At 32.8% G+C, this 17,525-nt stretch overlaps 1 protein-coding gene across 1 annotated transcript in view; it reads right to left on the reverse strand.

The window, feature by feature from the left end:
- Positions 1 to 17,525, reverse strand: part of Rev3l (REV3 like, DNA directed polymerase zeta catalytic subunit) — a 177,904-nt gene that overhangs the window by 13,722 nt on the left and 146,657 nt on the right. Inside the window, exons 25-26 of the mRNA XM_048800354.1 lie at positions 11,221 to 11,376; positions 5,261 to 5,398 (exon numbers count right to left, since the gene is read on the reverse strand). Of these exons, the coding sequence (XP_048656311.1) occupies positions 5,261 to 5,398; positions 11,221 to 11,376 (294 nt within the window). The remainder of the gene's footprint in view (positions 1 to 5,260; positions 5,399 to 11,220; positions 11,377 to 17,525) is intronic.

Genomic DNA, 17,525 nt, shown 5'->3' on the forward strand with positions numbered 1-17,525 from the left:
AAATAAACAGTAAATAAAATAAAATGTTCAGGTGAAAGTCTCAGTAGACCAAGCTGAAGACAGAATCTCAGAGCTAGAAGTCAAAGTGGCCATCCTTGAACTTTCAGACAGCATTAAGGAAAAGAAGTACGTATCCAAGAACTCTGGGACAACATTCAGAGACGAAATTTAAGAATCATTGGAACCGAGGAGGGTTGTGAGATGCAGGTAAATGGAATGGATAACCTCTTCAGGGAAATAATAACAGAAAAATTTCCGAACCTTGAGAATGACATGGACATACATACACAGGAGATATGCAGAACCCCAAACAGATAAAATCAAGAAAGACCTTCTCCATGACACATTATGATTAAAATGCATTGCATACAAAGCAAGGATAGAATTTTAAAAGCCTAAAGAGAAAAACATCAGGTCATATTTAAAGGTAAGTCATTCAGAATCATTTCTGATTTCTCAGTACAAACTCTAAATGCCAGAAGGGCTTAGAATGATGTTTCAAGTCCCGAAAGAAAACAATTGTCAACCATGACTGCTATTTCCAGCAAAGCTCTACTTCAAAATAAAAAAGGAAACAAAACCTTCTAAGATAAGTAGAAACTAAAACAATTCATAACTGCTAAATTGGCACTATTGAATTTATTTAAATACTCCACAAAGCAGTATAAAAAATATGATTCCTTACATCTTATCAAATCATAATGGAATGAATTTAGAAATCAACATGACACAAAACCCTACAGAAACTATATAAACACAGGGAGAATGAACAATATACTTTTGAATAATGAATGGGTGATAGAAGAAATCAGGAGAGGAATTAAATAATTCCTCTCAAATGAGAATAGTGATACAACACACAAGAACTTCTGGGACACTATGAAGGCAGTTCTAGGAGGGAAGCTTATAGCTATGAGTGCTTACATAAAAAAATCAGAAAAATCCCAAATAAACGACCTACTGATACATCTCAAAGTCCCTGAAAAGAATAACGAATTCCAAAACCAGATGAAAGAAGGAAAAATTAAGATCAGAGCTGAAATCAATGAAATTGAGAATAAAAACAATATAAAGGATGGATAATACAAAGAGCTGGTTCTTTGAAAAGACAAGTGCTTAGCCAAACTAACCAAAAGAAAAAAACAGAACAATTTAATAAAATTAATAGTCATTTCTCCTTTATGCAACAAGTAATGAACTTGAGATGAAAATGGAGAAATCATCACAGATATTACAGAAATCCAGCAGATCACAGGGACTATCTAGAAAACTTATATTCCAATAAATTTGGAAAACCTTGAGGAAATGGATACATTTCTAGGCATAATCTGCCAAAACTGAATCAAGAGGACATAGAAAACCTAAGCGGATCAATAACTGCAATGAGGTAGAAGCAGTAATAAAAAGCCTTCCAAGAAAGAACCAGGACCAGATGGATACTCAGCTGTATTCTACCAGATCTTTAGGGAACAACTAATGCCAATACTCCTTGAATGATTCCATGAAATAAAAAGGGATGGAACACTTCCAAATCAGTAATATGAAGCCAGCATCACCTTTGTACCAAAACCCGATAAGGAAATGTCAAGGAAGGAAAATTACAGACCAATATCCCTGATGAACTTAAATGTATAAATACTTAGTAAGATATTCACAAGTTGTATTTAACAACATATTAAGAAGATTGTAAAATTAGGTTTTATTCCAGAGATGTAAAGAAAGTTTAATATACAAAAAACAATAAATGTAATACACACAAAACATAAATAGAATTAAGGACAAAATCACTTAGTCATCTCAATAGATGCAGAAGGGCCTTTAACCAAACTCAGTGATAAAACACTGAAGAAACTAGGGATAGAAGAACAAAATCACTTAGTCATCTCACCTAGATGCAGAGAAGGCCTTTGACCAAACTCAGTGATAAAAACACTGAAGAAACTAGGGATAGAAGGAACCGATCTCAACATGATAAAGGTCATATGTGAAAAACCCAAAGCCAACCCTGTAGTAAGTATGGAAAAACTGAAAACATTTTCTTTAAAAAAATTGAAAAAAATTTCTTTAAAATCCACTCTCACCATTCCTATGTAATATAGTACTAGAATTCTAGCCAGAGCTATTAAGCAAGAAAAAGAAATGAAAGGGATAAAAATTAAAAAGGAAGAAGCAAAAATATCACCATTGGCAGATTATATGATCTTTACCTAGAAGATCAAAAAACTTCACCAGAAGACTTCTAGAGCTAATCAATTTTACAAAGTAGAAGGTTACAAAATCAACATACAACATAAATATATACCAATGATAAATCTGCAGAGAAAAAAATCAGGAAAACAATTCCATTCACAATAGCCTCAAAACAAACAAACAAACAAACAACAACAACAAAAACCACAAAAAGAAAAACAAACAAACCTAAGAATAAATCTAACCAAGGAGGTGAAAGACCTCTACCATAAATCATAGGACATTGAAGAAAGAAATTTAAGAGCCCAGAAGATAGAAAGATTTCCCATGTTCATGGATAAACAGAATTAAATGCCATACTACCAAAAGCAATTCACAGATTCAATGCAATCCCCATCAAAATACAAATGGCATTCTTCAAAGAATTAGAAAACACAGTCCTGAAATTCATTTGTAGGAATACAAGCAATATAGCCAAAATAGCCAAAGCAATTCCAAGCCAAAGAAGCAATGCTGGAGGCATCACAATACCTGACTTCAAATTATATTACAAAGCTATAGTAACAAAAACTGCATGGTACTGGCATAAAAACAGACACATAGACGAATGGTACATAATAGAAGATACGCAGAAAATTACACATCTACAGTAATCTGATCCTTGACAAACGTAAAAACATACACTGGAGAAAAGACAGCCTTTTAAACAAATGATGATGGGAAAACTGGTTATTCAAATGCAGAAAAATGGGACTAGACCTTTCTCTCTCACCCTGCACAAAAATCAAATCAAAATGGATCAAACACCTAGGAATTAGAACAGAAACTATGCAAGTCCTAGAAGAAAATGGAGGATTTAACACTCCAGCATAGAGGCACAGACAACAACTTTCTCAATAGGAGCCCTAAAGCTCAGGAAAAAAATGCCAAGGGTTAATAAATGAGATGGCATCAAATTAAAATGCTTCTGCTGAGCAAAGGAATCAATTAGGAATGGAAAAGAAAACCCACATAATAGTAGAAAATCTTTGTTAGCTACTCTTCTGATAGAGGATTAATATCTAAAAATATAAAGAACTCAAAAAAAAATTTACATCAAAAACTAAATAACTCAATTAATAAATGGGCAAATGAATTAATCAGACACTTCTCAAAAGCAGAAACACAAATGGCCAATAAATACATGAAAAAATGTTCAACATCTTTAGCAATTAAGGATTTCACCTCACACCAGTCAGAATGGCAGTCACAAAGAATACAAACAATAATAAATGCTGGAAAAGATGTGGAGAAAAAGAAACACTTTTACACTATTTTTGGAAATGTACATTAGTACAACCACTATGGAAATCAGTATGGAGGTTTCTCAAAAGACTAGGCATACAGCCACTGTATGACCCAGCTATACCACTCCTTGGTATACATCCTGAAAATTATATATAAAGTCATCATACTACAGTGATACATGCATACTCATGCTCATAGCTGCAAAATTCACAATGGCCAAACTATGGAACCAGCCTAGATGTCAAATCAATGGATAAATAGATAAAGTAAATGTCTCTCTCTCTCTCTCTCTCTCTCTCTCTCTCTCTCTCTCTCACACACACACACACACACACACACACACACACACACACAAAATGGAGCTGTATGCAGCCATAAAGAAAAATGAAATTGTGTCATTTATAGGAAAACTAACAGAACTTAAGGTTATTATGTTAAGCAAAATAAACCAAACTCAGAAGGTCAAGGGTGGTATGTTCTCTTCCATATGTGGGAACTAGAGAGGAAAAATGAAAAGCGTTTGGATCTCTTGAAAATCAGTGGGAGATCAATCAGTAGGAGATGGACCAGAGTGTAAAAGGTCTGAGAAGGGAGGGGGAACATGGTGTGGGGGATACTGGCCCAATTACATTGGTATATTATGTGCATGTACAAATATACAACAAAAAATCTCATCATTATGTACAACTATAATGCATCAATAAAAATGTGGAAAGAGAAAAACAGCCTTTTGTCTTTTTATAGTACTGATAAATAATTGTGACAGAGTTTTCTTTGTTGGAAATATTTCTGTGAGGAAATGGCCAACATGTAATGGATTTATGTAGTGGATTGAATCTAAGTTAATTCCAGGTGAAAATTATATATTTTATTCTGAATCCCAGAAACTATATGTATTTATATAATATACAATAAACTATATGTAATTATATAATATATAATTGTTAATTTAGCTTAAGTACAACTCTGTGGACAGGGAAAGAGTTATCTGATGGCATCTCTTACAGAAATTACTGTATAGTAATATCCCCAATTCACATAATATTATATATGGCTTTTAATGATCTCATTAAACTCAGTATAGAGGGAGCAATTCCCATCTGTGCTACTTATTTTTGGTTTGCTAAAGGAGTCTAAGAAAAAAATACTATGGTGAAAATTATTATAGTAGAGAAATTTAGGTAATTTATAGTAGCACTGTTCTTAAATTGGCTTATTTTATAATTGATAACTAAAGTAAACGAAATTTCAGTTAAACTGGAATAGACTGTATTAGTTATGAAATTTATGGTAGTTTCTCTTCTTCATCCCACTCCCTACCTTTTGGGAGCTATTATATGACTATACATCCTACTATCATGTCTAAGTGATAGACAAGAACTCTTACCAGTTCATGTTGTGTTGCCTTTTTTTTTTTTCCTTTTTGAGATGGGGTCTTGCTATGTTACCCAGACTAGACTTAAATTCGTGGGCTCACCATTGATTGTCCCACTTCAGTCTCTTGAGTAGATAAAACTATAGGCACAACACCACTGTACCCGATTTACATTTTATTTTTCAACAATTTTGATAAAACATAAAATATGGGAAGAAGCCACACACATACACACATACACATACACACAAAATTAGAAAGAAAATCTCAAAATTCACATAGTATCCTCCTATAGAGTTATATATTGTTATGTAGGATATAGTTCCTTCACCTCAATGTGTGCTTAAGTATACTTATATTTTCATCAGAGTCTTTAGCCACTTATTTTTTTACACAGATAGAACTTACCTTAGAAACAGCAGGGCAAGAATCTCTTCTAACTGTTTCTATTCCTTTTGCATCAAATACTGGGTCCTTTTGATCCAGTGTTTCATACATGTAACCTACATACCTCTTTTTTGTTTGTAAAACACAGGGCAAATATACCTATAATGAAATTAAGAAAATGTCTCTCAGTAACCATTTTTTCCCATCATGAACTTTCATTTTTATGTCTTTCTGTTCTCTCTTCTCAAATATAATTAATAAAAAATTCAAAATATGGCTTGGGATATAATGAATTCATATACCAAAACCTTGATAAGAAAGCACACAAAATGAATTATCTTTACTTCTTTACCACTCACTACTCTTCTGGCACTACCAATTCTGCTCCTACCTCAATTAATACTGCTTTATCAAAAGTAATCAATCATGGGGGCTGAGGTTGTGGCTCAGTGGTAGAGTGCTGGCCTAGCATGCGTGAGGCAATGGTTCAATCCTCAGCACCACATAAAATAAAACAAAGGTATTGGGTCCACCTATAATTAAAAAATAAATATTAAAAAAGTTATCAATCATATTTTCAACAATTTAAAAATTAATTTACATCTACATATGGCACAAATTTTAAAAAGTTATGAGAATAGGGCTGGGAATGTGGCTCAAGCAGTAGCACGCTTGCCTGGCATGCGTGGGGTGCTGGGTTCGATCCTCAGCACCACATAAAAGTAAAAATAAAGATGTTGTGTCCATCAAAATGGATCAAGGAGCTTGATATCAAATCAGAGACACGCTGTCTGATAGAAGAAAAAGTTGGCTACGATCTACATACTGTGGGGTCGGGCTCCAAATTCCTCAATAGGACACCCATAGCACAAAAGTTAATAACTAGAATCAACAAATGGGACTTACTCAAACTAAAAAGTTTTTTCTCAGCAAAAGAAACAATAAGAGAGGTAAATAGAGAGCCTACATCCTGGGAACAAATCTTTACTCCTCACACCTCAGATAGAGCCCTAATATCCAGAGTATACAAAGAACTCAAAAAATTAGACAATAAGAGAACAAACAACCCAATCAACAAATGGGCCAAGGACCTGAACAGACACTTCTCAGAGGAGGACATACAGTCAANAAAATATTGAAAAAAATTCTCTCTCTCTCATGGAAAAAAAAAAAAAAAACAAAAAAACATGAGAATATACAGTGAGAAGCATCTTAGCGGAACTTCTTCCCTAGAGGCATCCTATTATTGGTTTTCTGTATATCCTTACAGAGATAGCTTGGGCGAATGTATATACAGATATGCTCTTCTTCTCCATACAATGGTAGCTTACCATATACACCATTCTTCATCATGCTTACTTATTTTGGAGCGCATTCCATCCTAGTATAGAAAGCTCATTTTGTTTTTTGTAGTTACAAAGCAGTCTACTGAATGGGTTACCATAATTTATGTAACCAGTAACCTTCTATAAGTCATTTAGGATGTGTTTTCTTTTGGGGTGGTGGTGTTGGGAATTGAACCCAGGGCCGTGCATACTAGACAGGTATTCCACCACTGAGCTACATTCTCAGCCCATTTAGGATGTTTTCAATCTTTAGAAATTATAAATAATGTTCTAGTAAACTACCTTGCATGAATTAATCTGTCAGATAAATTCCTTCAAGTAGAATTCCAGGTTCAGTGGTGTATTCCCTTTTTTTTTTTTAAAAGAATTTAGTTTTTAAATTAAAAAAATTTTTTTTAGTTGTTGATAGTCCTTTATTTATTTTACATGGTGCTGAGAATCGAACCCAGTGCCTCACACGTGCCAGGCAAGTGTGCTACCCATGAGCCACAACCCCAGCCCTAGTTTTTTTTTTTAAATTAAGAATTTAGTTCTTTCTCTTGTACCCAAGCTTCCCCCCACCTTTTAAAAATATTTAAATATTTCTCTTTTGAGACGGGATCTTACTATATTAACCAGGCTGGTCTTGAACACTTGGGTTCCACTGATGCTCCTGATTATCTGGGACTACAAGTATATACTACTATGTCCACCATATCTGTTTTTTCTTAATTGACAAAGATTTTATATAGTTATTTTATATATTTATATTTTAAGTATGTATACACTATGGAATGTCCAAGATTTATCGATAATCACATTAACTGTAAATGATCCAACTATCCAAATTAAATTAAAAGGCAGAAATGATCAGACTAAATTAAACAGTAAGAGTCTACTACTTTAGGGCTGGGATTGTGGCTCAGCGGTAGAGCACTCTCCTAGCACGGGCGGGACTCGGGTTCAATTCTCAGCACCATATAGAAATAAAGGCATTGTATTGTGTCCATCTACATCTAAAAAATAAATATTAAAAAAAAAGTTAAAAAAAAGAAATCCACTTTAAACATAAGACATAGGTTAAAAAATGGAAATAGTTACACATATTAACGCTAATCAAAAGAAAGCCATGGTAACAACATTAATATTAGAAATATTCCTTCAACAGAAGGAATATTATCAAAGATAAAAGTATCAAGATGACACATAATCCTCAATGTGCATGCACCTAATACAGAAACCTTGAAATACATGACATTGAAACTGATAGAACTAAAAGAACAAACAGGCAAATAATCCATGACTATAGTGGAGACTTTAGCCCCTCTTAGTAACTGAAAGAAAATCAGTGAGAATATAGAAAGCTTTAAAATATTATGAGTTATGTTCTTTGACTAAAACATAACTAAATTAAATAATCACAAAAAGATTTCTGGAAAAAATCCCTAATAACTGGAATTTAACACATTTCTAAGTAATTTATAGTTCATTATCACTGAAGCAAATGAATAATGACAACAAAGATATCAAAATTTGTAGCTAAAGCAAGGTTTTAGAGGGAAATATCTTTCAAAACTTATCAAGAAAAGAAATATAAACCAAACCCACAGAAAGTGGAAGAAAGGAAGAAAAAAACAGAATGTAAATTGATGAAATAGTTCTTCAAAGAGTTCAATAAATGAATAAACCTTTAGCTAGAATGAACAGTAAAAAAAAGAAAAAAATTACCAATACCATAAGTGAAAAGAAAGTATCATTAAAGATCTTACAGATATTAAAATATAAAAAATTCATGTCAATATATTTGACAACTTAAAAGAAATGGTCAATTCCTTGATAACTGACATGAGAAGAAAATATGACTAATGTAGTATGTATTAAAGATGTTTAATTTATAATTAAAAACCTTTCTCCAAATAAAAATTCTGACTTCCAGATGATTTCACTGGTGAATTTCATCAACCATTTAAGGAAGAAATAATTGTATCAATCTTATACTTTTTTTCTGTTAGAAACTAGAAGAGGGAACACTTTTAACTCATTTAATGAGGGTAGGCTTTTCTTGTCCTAAAACCAGACAAAGATAATATAAGAAAATAAAACTACAGATCAGTATATAACATGAAGAAATAAACAATTCTTAACAAATGTTAAGTGGTTTTGTTGTTAAATTTAGGTCTATGATCTATTTCAGGTAAACATTTGTGTATTCTTCAGGGAAGATGTGAGTCTTCTTTGAATCTCTTGGCATAGTTCTTGCTTCATAGTAAGTAAATGACATATATATTGTTGTGTCCATCTACATCTAAGCTCAGGGGTGCCTTATCACCTAATCACATCCCCAGTTCTTTTTTAATTTATGTTTTTAAATTTGAGACAAGGTTTCACAAAGTCACCTTTGATTCTTTTCTCCGTTTCCACATCTGCCTTCCTAAATCAATTACTTCTAAGTATTGCCCATACTCTTTCTCAGTATTTCTTGAATTATCCTCTCTTTATTTTCCCTATTGTTGTTTCACTGGTTCAGGCTATAGGCATTTCTGTTTTGGGATTCTTTTCTTCCCAATCCATCTGATATACCACTGTGAGGCCAACCCTAATCAAATAGCTCTGATCATGTCATTCTCTTGTTTGATAATTGCTGTAGTTTAAATGTGTCCCCTCAGTGGACAAAATTAAGATGTTGCAAATGTGATGGTATTCAGAGGTAGGTCCTTTGAGAAGTAACCATATCATGGGGACTCCTTCCGTCATGATGGGATTAGGTGCCCTTACGGATGAGCTTGATAGGTGGAGGTTGCCCCTTTTTTGGCCTTCTGCCTTCCACCATATGAAGATGTTGCAAAAAGGCCTTTACCAATTACCAGATGCTGTTCCCTTGATCTTGAACATCCCAGCCTTCAGAGCTGTGAGAAACAAATTTCTGTTCTATATAAATTACTCAGTGTGAGGTTATTATGTTATGGCAACAAAAGTAGACTAAGATAATAACCTCTATTGAAGAAAATTTAAACACTTCAGTTTGGCATTCAAGATATTTTATAAGATTCTGGTCTCGATTTCATTTTTCCAAATTCAACTCCTGCTACTCTGTATTTTCCTTATTATATTTTTCAACCCCATAACTTTCTACCTGTCATTTTCTTCTGTATAGAATGATTGCAGTCCCATGTTGCCTACTGAAATCCTAAACCTTTTTTAAAAAATATATATATTTTTTAGTTGTAGGTGGACACATACCTTCATTTTTAATGTGGTGCTGAGGATCAAACCGAGTGCCTCACGCATGCTAGGCAAATGCTTGACTTATGAGCCACAACCTTAGCCCCCCTAAACTTCTTTATTTGTGTGTGATGCTGGGGATTGAACCCAAGGCCTTGCATAATATGCTAGGCAAACACTGTACTATTGAACCAAATCTCCAAGTCCTAATCATTTTTCAAAGTTCTACATTATCCCCATATGGAGAGTCTTCCGATCAAGATCAGGAAGACATAATTCTTTCTTTATTGTGGGTGTTCTTTTTCTTTTCCTTTAGTACTGGGGATTGAGCTCAGGGGTGCCTTATCACCTAACCACATCCCCAGTTCTTTTTTAATTTATGTTTTTAAATTTGAGACAAGTTTTCACTAAGTTGTTGAGGTTGGCCTCGAACTTGCAATTCTCCTGTCTCAGCTTCCCAAATCTCAGAGATTACAGATGTGTGCCATAATGCTCAGTTTTTGTGTTCTTATATGACTTAGATCGATTACTTTTATGAAAATTTTGTTAAGTTGATAAGAGATTACACACACACACACACACACACATATATATATATAAAGGTATCTACAAAGATTACAAATTATCTATATATATATAAAAGACTTCATATATATATATATATATATATATTCATATTCTTTCTTTTCATTTACTGGCTCTGAGGAGGAGGGTTGTATGTTATAATTCTTTGTATCTGACACAAAAATACTAAGGCTAAATATGTTTTATATAGAAAGAACTAAATACATATCTAAAGGATAGTGAAAAGAATCAAAAGTCCCTGTGGCACACTATATTTTGCAAAGACCATATCTTCCATACCACATGGTCTTCTTATGATGTTGTCATTCTTCCTATTAATAGAAGGGGTTCCTTAGATCTAGAGAGGCTTGTGACATGGTGTGATTGTGAGACTGTGTTGTAAAAAGCAAAACAGTTTTGGTCTACTTCTCTTTGGGATGTTCACTCCTAGAACCCAGCCATAACACTGTCAGGAAGAACAAGCAGGTCTGGGAAAAGGTCATGAGTAGTTAGTTAAGTTCATGTCCCTACCTGTAGCTGGCATCAACAACCAGACATGAGGATAGGCAAACTTCAGATGATTTCAGCCCTTAGCTGTTGACTGGATTATCCTCAGATATTGGTTAAGTTACATTTAGCCTTTAATTCTTCCCAGCTGAGGACCTATACATGGTGGAGTAGAGGCAAGCCAACCATGCTGAACCTTTTCTGAATTTCTGAGTCATAAAATATGTGAGGTTATTTTACACCATTAAGTTTGAGGTGCCCTGTTTTATAATAATAGTAACTAACACAATGTATTAAAAACTCAGAAGACTTTAGAAGATATGTAAATTTTATATGTGAATATTAGAATTATATTCCTCTTACCTTTTCAAATTTCAGTTTCACTGGTTTAGGATTGGTAGCAGTTACAGCTTCGGCAATTTCTTGACCAATCTTAAAAGACTGCTCCTTTGTGGCTCCTTTCAGTAGCACAAACATACTAAGGAAATTAAAAATGTAATAGGTAATGAGGAAGTCATTGTGACAAAAATTTTATCAAGAATAACTTTCCTGGCTAATACTGTCTAAACCAAAGAAAACATCCCTGCCCCTTTACTCTTTCTTACTAAATTGATTTCTATCTAAGCTTTCCTGTTTTATCATACTTTCCTGGTGTTTCATGGTGTACTTTGTTACAGAGCTTTAAGATACAAGTATTTCTAACTTAGCTCCATAGAAAATAGCTCAGATAACATAGCTGCTAAGAAGTTCCTGAATCAAACAGTGGAAAATTTGGGCTGGGGAGGTAGTTCACTGTTAAGAGAGCTTGCCTAGTACATGTGTGAGTCCCTCGGTTCAATTCTTAATAATGCATTAAAAACAACAACAAAAAAGACTAAACAAAAAACCAAAACACACACATGCACAAGGACAAGGAAAATTTACTTGTGAGATGGCAGGAAATTTCCTTCTATTATTATCCAATTAAAAAGACACACATATATCTTGTAATCTATGTTTGCCAAAGAGTAGTTACAACCTAAAGACACCAAGAACAACACAGCCATCTGTAATTCTACCATTCGGAAAAAAGGGACTATAAACATTTTGTGTTTATCTGTAAATTTTTTCTTATATGTTGTCACAGATCATATAGTCTGATAACCTTCTCCTTACATTTAACGATATATTGTGAATATTTTCCATGTCACTTAGTTCTTTAACATTATTTTAATAGTAGCACTGTATTTATTCAACAGTTAATCAAACTCCTACCACTGAAAATTCAGGTTGTTGTTTATTTATTTATGCTAAAATTTCATATAAAAATTACTTCATACACCTGTGATTATATTCTTAGAACAAATTTCTAGAAGTGAAATTTCTGGGCAAATAATGTATACTGAAAAAATATTTTTTAAAAAATAGTATGAATTCCAAGAAAGGTATTTCTGATGTACAATTCCATAAGCAATGTATATAAATCAAGAGGAAGGATTTGTTATACAGATTAAAAAATATTTTAAAAGAATTCATAAAACAAAATTATACATTTTTTTCCTAATTTAATTCAGCTAACTTTATATTTCAGTATATACTGATATATAATATATTGTAATTTGAGCACCAACACAGAAATAATAGCCAATAAATGTAGTATTTAAGCAAGAGAGATTATCAAGTTCATCTCCACTTATTTTGGTGGAAAGACATTAAATATCAGAAACAGATAACAGATAATACCTTAAAGCATGACTTTAAGATTCCTGTTTCTGGGCCTGGGGTTGTAGCTTAGAGGCAAAGCACTTGCTTGACATGTGTGAGGCCCTGGGTTTAATCTTCACAGCATTAAAAAAAAAAAAATTCTTGTTTCTAGCCACATAAACTAATCTTATGTCTGATAAATGTTTTTCTATTGGACTTAAGTCCCGTTTGGATGATTTCTTTAGAATGCTGGAGACAGTACTTGTCTTAGAGCTGGCAAAGTTTGCAAAAAGGAATAATTTATTCAGATTTGCTTAAGTTCCTTAAAATAAAAATTGTTTCAATTTGAATTAATTTTAACATTTTAATTTTAACAGGTAGGAAAAAAGGCCTTGAATAGCTAATTATTACCTTTAAGCTAGGCTATACTCTGAAATGCTTGAAGTTTTTTGTATTTTCTTTTTAGGCACATCTGATGATCATTATACCACTACAGCCTTATATTTTACTAGATTTATTATAAAGTTTCCTTTTGAGTAGTTTTTTTTTTTTTGAGGTGCTAGGAATTGAACCTAGGTCCTTGTGCATATTAGGCAGTCACTCCACTATTAAGCTTATATCCCCAGCTCCAAAATTTCATTTTGGAACGGTATTTTAAAAATCACCTTTATTGAGGTATAATTAGCTTATGATAAAATAAAAACATTTGATATTTTATTACAGCAGCCAATTTCTACCTCCACAAGAATATGTATAAGTACCATAAAAATCAAGATATAGAACATTTTTATCACTCCCCAAAGTTCCTTTACATATTTTTTTTAAGGGGGGGAGAGAGAGAGAGAGAGAGAGAATGAATCTTTTTTTTTTTTTTTTTAATATGGACACAACACAATGCCTTTATTTTTATGAGGTGCCGAGAATCGAACCCGGGTGACGCCTGAGATAGGCGAGCGCTCTATCACTGAGCCACAATCCCAGTCCTTACATATTTTTTTAATTTTTTACACTACTCCTGGCCTCAAGAATAACATGACGTGTTTCCTGTTATTATATGTTAGTTCTACTTTTTTCAAGAATTTCATAGAAATAGAACAATATGGTATATTCTTTCTCTCTTATATATTGGCTTCTTTCATCCATCACAACTTTGAGATTCATTCATGGTGTTGAAGTAACAGTAACTGGTTCCTTATTTTATTGTTGAGTAGTAATCCATTGTATACACTGAAATTAATACATTATATTCCATTATAAACAAGTGGATATACCACCATTTGTTATCCATTTAACCTTTGATGGACATGTGAACTGTTGACAGTTTTGGACTAATATGAATAAAATACCAATGAAGATTTGTATATAAGTTTTTGCACAGACTTATGTTCTTACTTCTCTTAGATAAATATCAAGAAAAGGAATTGCTGGGTCATAGGTGAAGGGTATGCTTAATTTCATATGTGACTGCAAAGCAGTTTTTATGAAAAATAAATGATGAATGCAAACATTTTAAAATTAAAGTACACATACACATGTTTCTAAAAGGTTCTAGAACAGGCAAAACTATGTGTTAGTCATACTGCCTAACACAAAAGCTTCTGATACAGAGATAAGTGGTTGCATGGGGTGGTGAAATGAGGGTGAGGTACTGATTACAAAAGGGGAAATGAGAGAACTTTTTAGGGTAATAGAAATGTTCTGGGTCTATACATTTTTATACTGAAATATATACTGTAAACTTTTTTGTTAAAATTTAACTCAATAAAAGTGATAAAAGTATATATGTAACTGTACATACACACAAAATTAGGCTGTCCAAGCACACTTCACTCTTCAATTTACCAGATGGACTGAATGACCACAGCATCATATACACACTTCTAGAGTAGCTCTCACTACTATATTTTCTAATTTTCCTCCCCTTCCTCTCTCCTAATTAGAATGCGTGCTCTACAGGGACAGTTAGATATAAGAAACTATATACCATACAATTCCATTTAAATAAAATTCTAGAAAAACAATTTATTCATATACACGTATATATTTTAAGTTATTATTAAAGGGTTTATATTTGAGATTTTACCCAGTAGTGTTAGTGGGTTTGTTGGTGGCTATACTGTTTTGGACAATTTGATTTGGTGTCAAGTTTCAAGAGAGCGGGCTCATGATCAGTGAAAGTTTTGCATCTCTTAAAAGAATAAAGAAGACTAGCCTAAAAAGGGAAAGAATGTTTTAAGCTTGTTGTGGTGGCACATGCTTGTATTCCCATCTACTTGGGATGCTGAGGCAGGAGGATCTGAAGTTCCAGGCCAGCCTCAGAGAGTTAATGAGAACCTGTCTCCAAATAAATAATTAAAGGCCTGTGGATGTAGCTCAGTAGTCAAGTGCCCCTTGATTCAATCCCAGTACAGGGGAAAAAAAAAAAAATTTAAATGTGCTTCTATTTGTCACCGGAGCTTTAAAATTATAGGAAAAACACTTGTCTTTGAGTTAAGAGGTTGAAATAAACATTTTGAGCAATGATTTTCATGATACAGAAGAAATGAGTGGCAACATGAGAATCATCTAGTAGGTTTTTCTTAATTATATTCAGGTGAATTTCCCAAAAGATTCTGATTCAAGCTCCCTACACAAGGTATGTGTCTTGTCAAAAGTCCTTTGCTATCCTGCTGAAGAAATCACTATTATAGAGAGCTTAAATCACTGATGAGAGTAGGTTATATCCCACTGGATGGGATAAATATGATTGATAACCATTATTATATGTAATAATTGAGCTATTATAAAATTAATATAAGGTGTTTATTACATTTTTAAAATGGACAATAAAGAATAACTGCTTCAGAAGAAAAGTACCCTTGAATCCTTCTGCTGCTTTGTTAACTGATCTCTCTTATCAAGATCCCGAAATTCTTTATGAATCCTAATTCTTGAAAGTAGAGGAAGACACAGCAGTTATTCATCATCACCTATCAAATTTCCTGCATTCTTTTTTTCCTTTAATTTTTATTGTTGGTTGTTCAAAACACTACATAGTTCTTGACATATCATATTTCACACTTTGATTCAAGTGGGTTATGAACTCCCATTTTTACCCCGTATACAGATTGCAGCATCACATAAATTTCCTGCATTCTGATAAGGCAACTGAGCCTCAGAGGAGATAAGTGACTTATTAATTGCCACTCAGTTAGCTAGCAACATAGCTAAACTGAGAATCTATGTCTTCTCTCTTAGTTGAGAACTTTTTTCACTCTACCACGCATTACTTATTATACTTAGAACACTTTTCTCAACCTTCTATCCTCACAGACACAAAATTAAGTTTAACAAGAGAAAAGTAATTACTAAGGAATAAAATATTATTGGATAGGTTCGAATTCTATAGGACCAAAAACTACAAACCCAGATTTTTTGGCATTTCTAATAACCTATTTGTACTCTGCTGGGGTGATGTTACTGTTAACTGATACAAATTTTGAAAAATTTGAATCAGTTAACAGTAACAAATTTGGGCCTTATACAAATTTTGAAAACATTTGTTGAATGAATCAGGTAGTGAATGATGATTAAAAGTTCTAATAACACTGCAAATAATTTCATTGATTTGAGTCATAAAATACTTGTGAAATCTGATATACAGAGACAGCACCAGTGAGGAAACAAAACACAAGGTACTAATTTATGGCTTCATTACTGACTAGTTGGGTGATCTTGGGAAATTTTCTTACTTAAGGAAAATTTTTCTTAAGCATCACCTCAGGCACATTTTAAGGCTTCCTAAGGTTCCATCCAACAGCATATAAACTGCTGGTCTAAAAAAACTATCAAAATCTTCTTTCACTTCTAACATTCTGAAAGCCTCTGAATTCATAAAGATCTTAAAGGGTACATAACATAATTTACCCTTTATAATAATTATTTTAAGATATAAGTGGAATTTTTCACATTAAAAGCAGTTTATATTGACCGGATTCCTGTATATATGGTTTGTTTACAGATCACTATCTCTTGACCAATCAGAATCACATTTTCTGATTCTGTGTGTCAACAACTGGCATATACAAACCCCAAATTAAAATACATAATTTAAATGTTTAACTTTCTCATAAAATATTTTATGAGGAATTTCACAAGGTAAAGAATTTTATTTTAATAGCTTTTATTTTTCTAGAACATGCAGCAGAAGTAGTTTCATTGAATAGTGAAATACCCAAAGCCAAACTAAGGAATGGCTTTCAATGAGGAACATTAAGAAGTATGGATCATTATGGGTTTGATAATTTGAAACTATCCCCACTGCTTGTAATAAAATAGGCACTATATTAAACAAAATCTTATTCAGCATTAATACGATAATGCTGACTATATGTACATTTTAAAGAACTGAAGAAGATTAAATGCTGTTTAAAGATTACTTATAAACTATTTTTAGTGATTAGAAGCATTATCACCTATTGCTCTGTTGTAATGTGATCAGAGGTCCTTAGGCAAGTGCTGTTAGCATAATCACACTGTTGTAAGTCCTTAATATTAAAAAAAATTTCAGTCTTCAAAATTTGCATACCATCTTTATTCTAAGAAGAATTTTAATAAGTCATATAAAGAAGATGTTACATAAATAACTGATCCCTGAAAATTTTCAGCAAGAACAGAAGCAGTCTGGTGTTGGTAATTCTCAATTCAAGAATAATGGGCTTATGGAAGTCAGCACACTTTGGAATCAAATTGAAAACTGTATATTTTTCTATACACATTTTTCTATGTGCACTTCTCTTAAGTGCACATATTTTGAAGCCTAATAAAAAGTTAAATGCTGTCACAACTTTGGCCGCTATCCTTCAAAAATAGTTTTAATTATTTTAAGATACAAAATTAAATTGAGAGCTTCCACTATTAAGAAGAATTACATTAAAAGCAGTTTTTAAAAAAAGTAGACTAGAGTCCTGTGTATTTTTTTTTTTTTTTTTTTAACAGGGTCTCTA

The sequence above is a fragment of the Marmota marmota genome, unplaced genomic scaffold (genome assembly GCF_001458135.2).
Source record: "Marmota marmota marmota unplaced genomic scaffold, marMar, whole genome shotgun sequence".
NCBI classification, from domain to species: domain Eukaryota; kingdom Metazoa; phylum Chordata; class Mammalia; order Rodentia; family Sciuridae; genus Marmota; species Marmota marmota.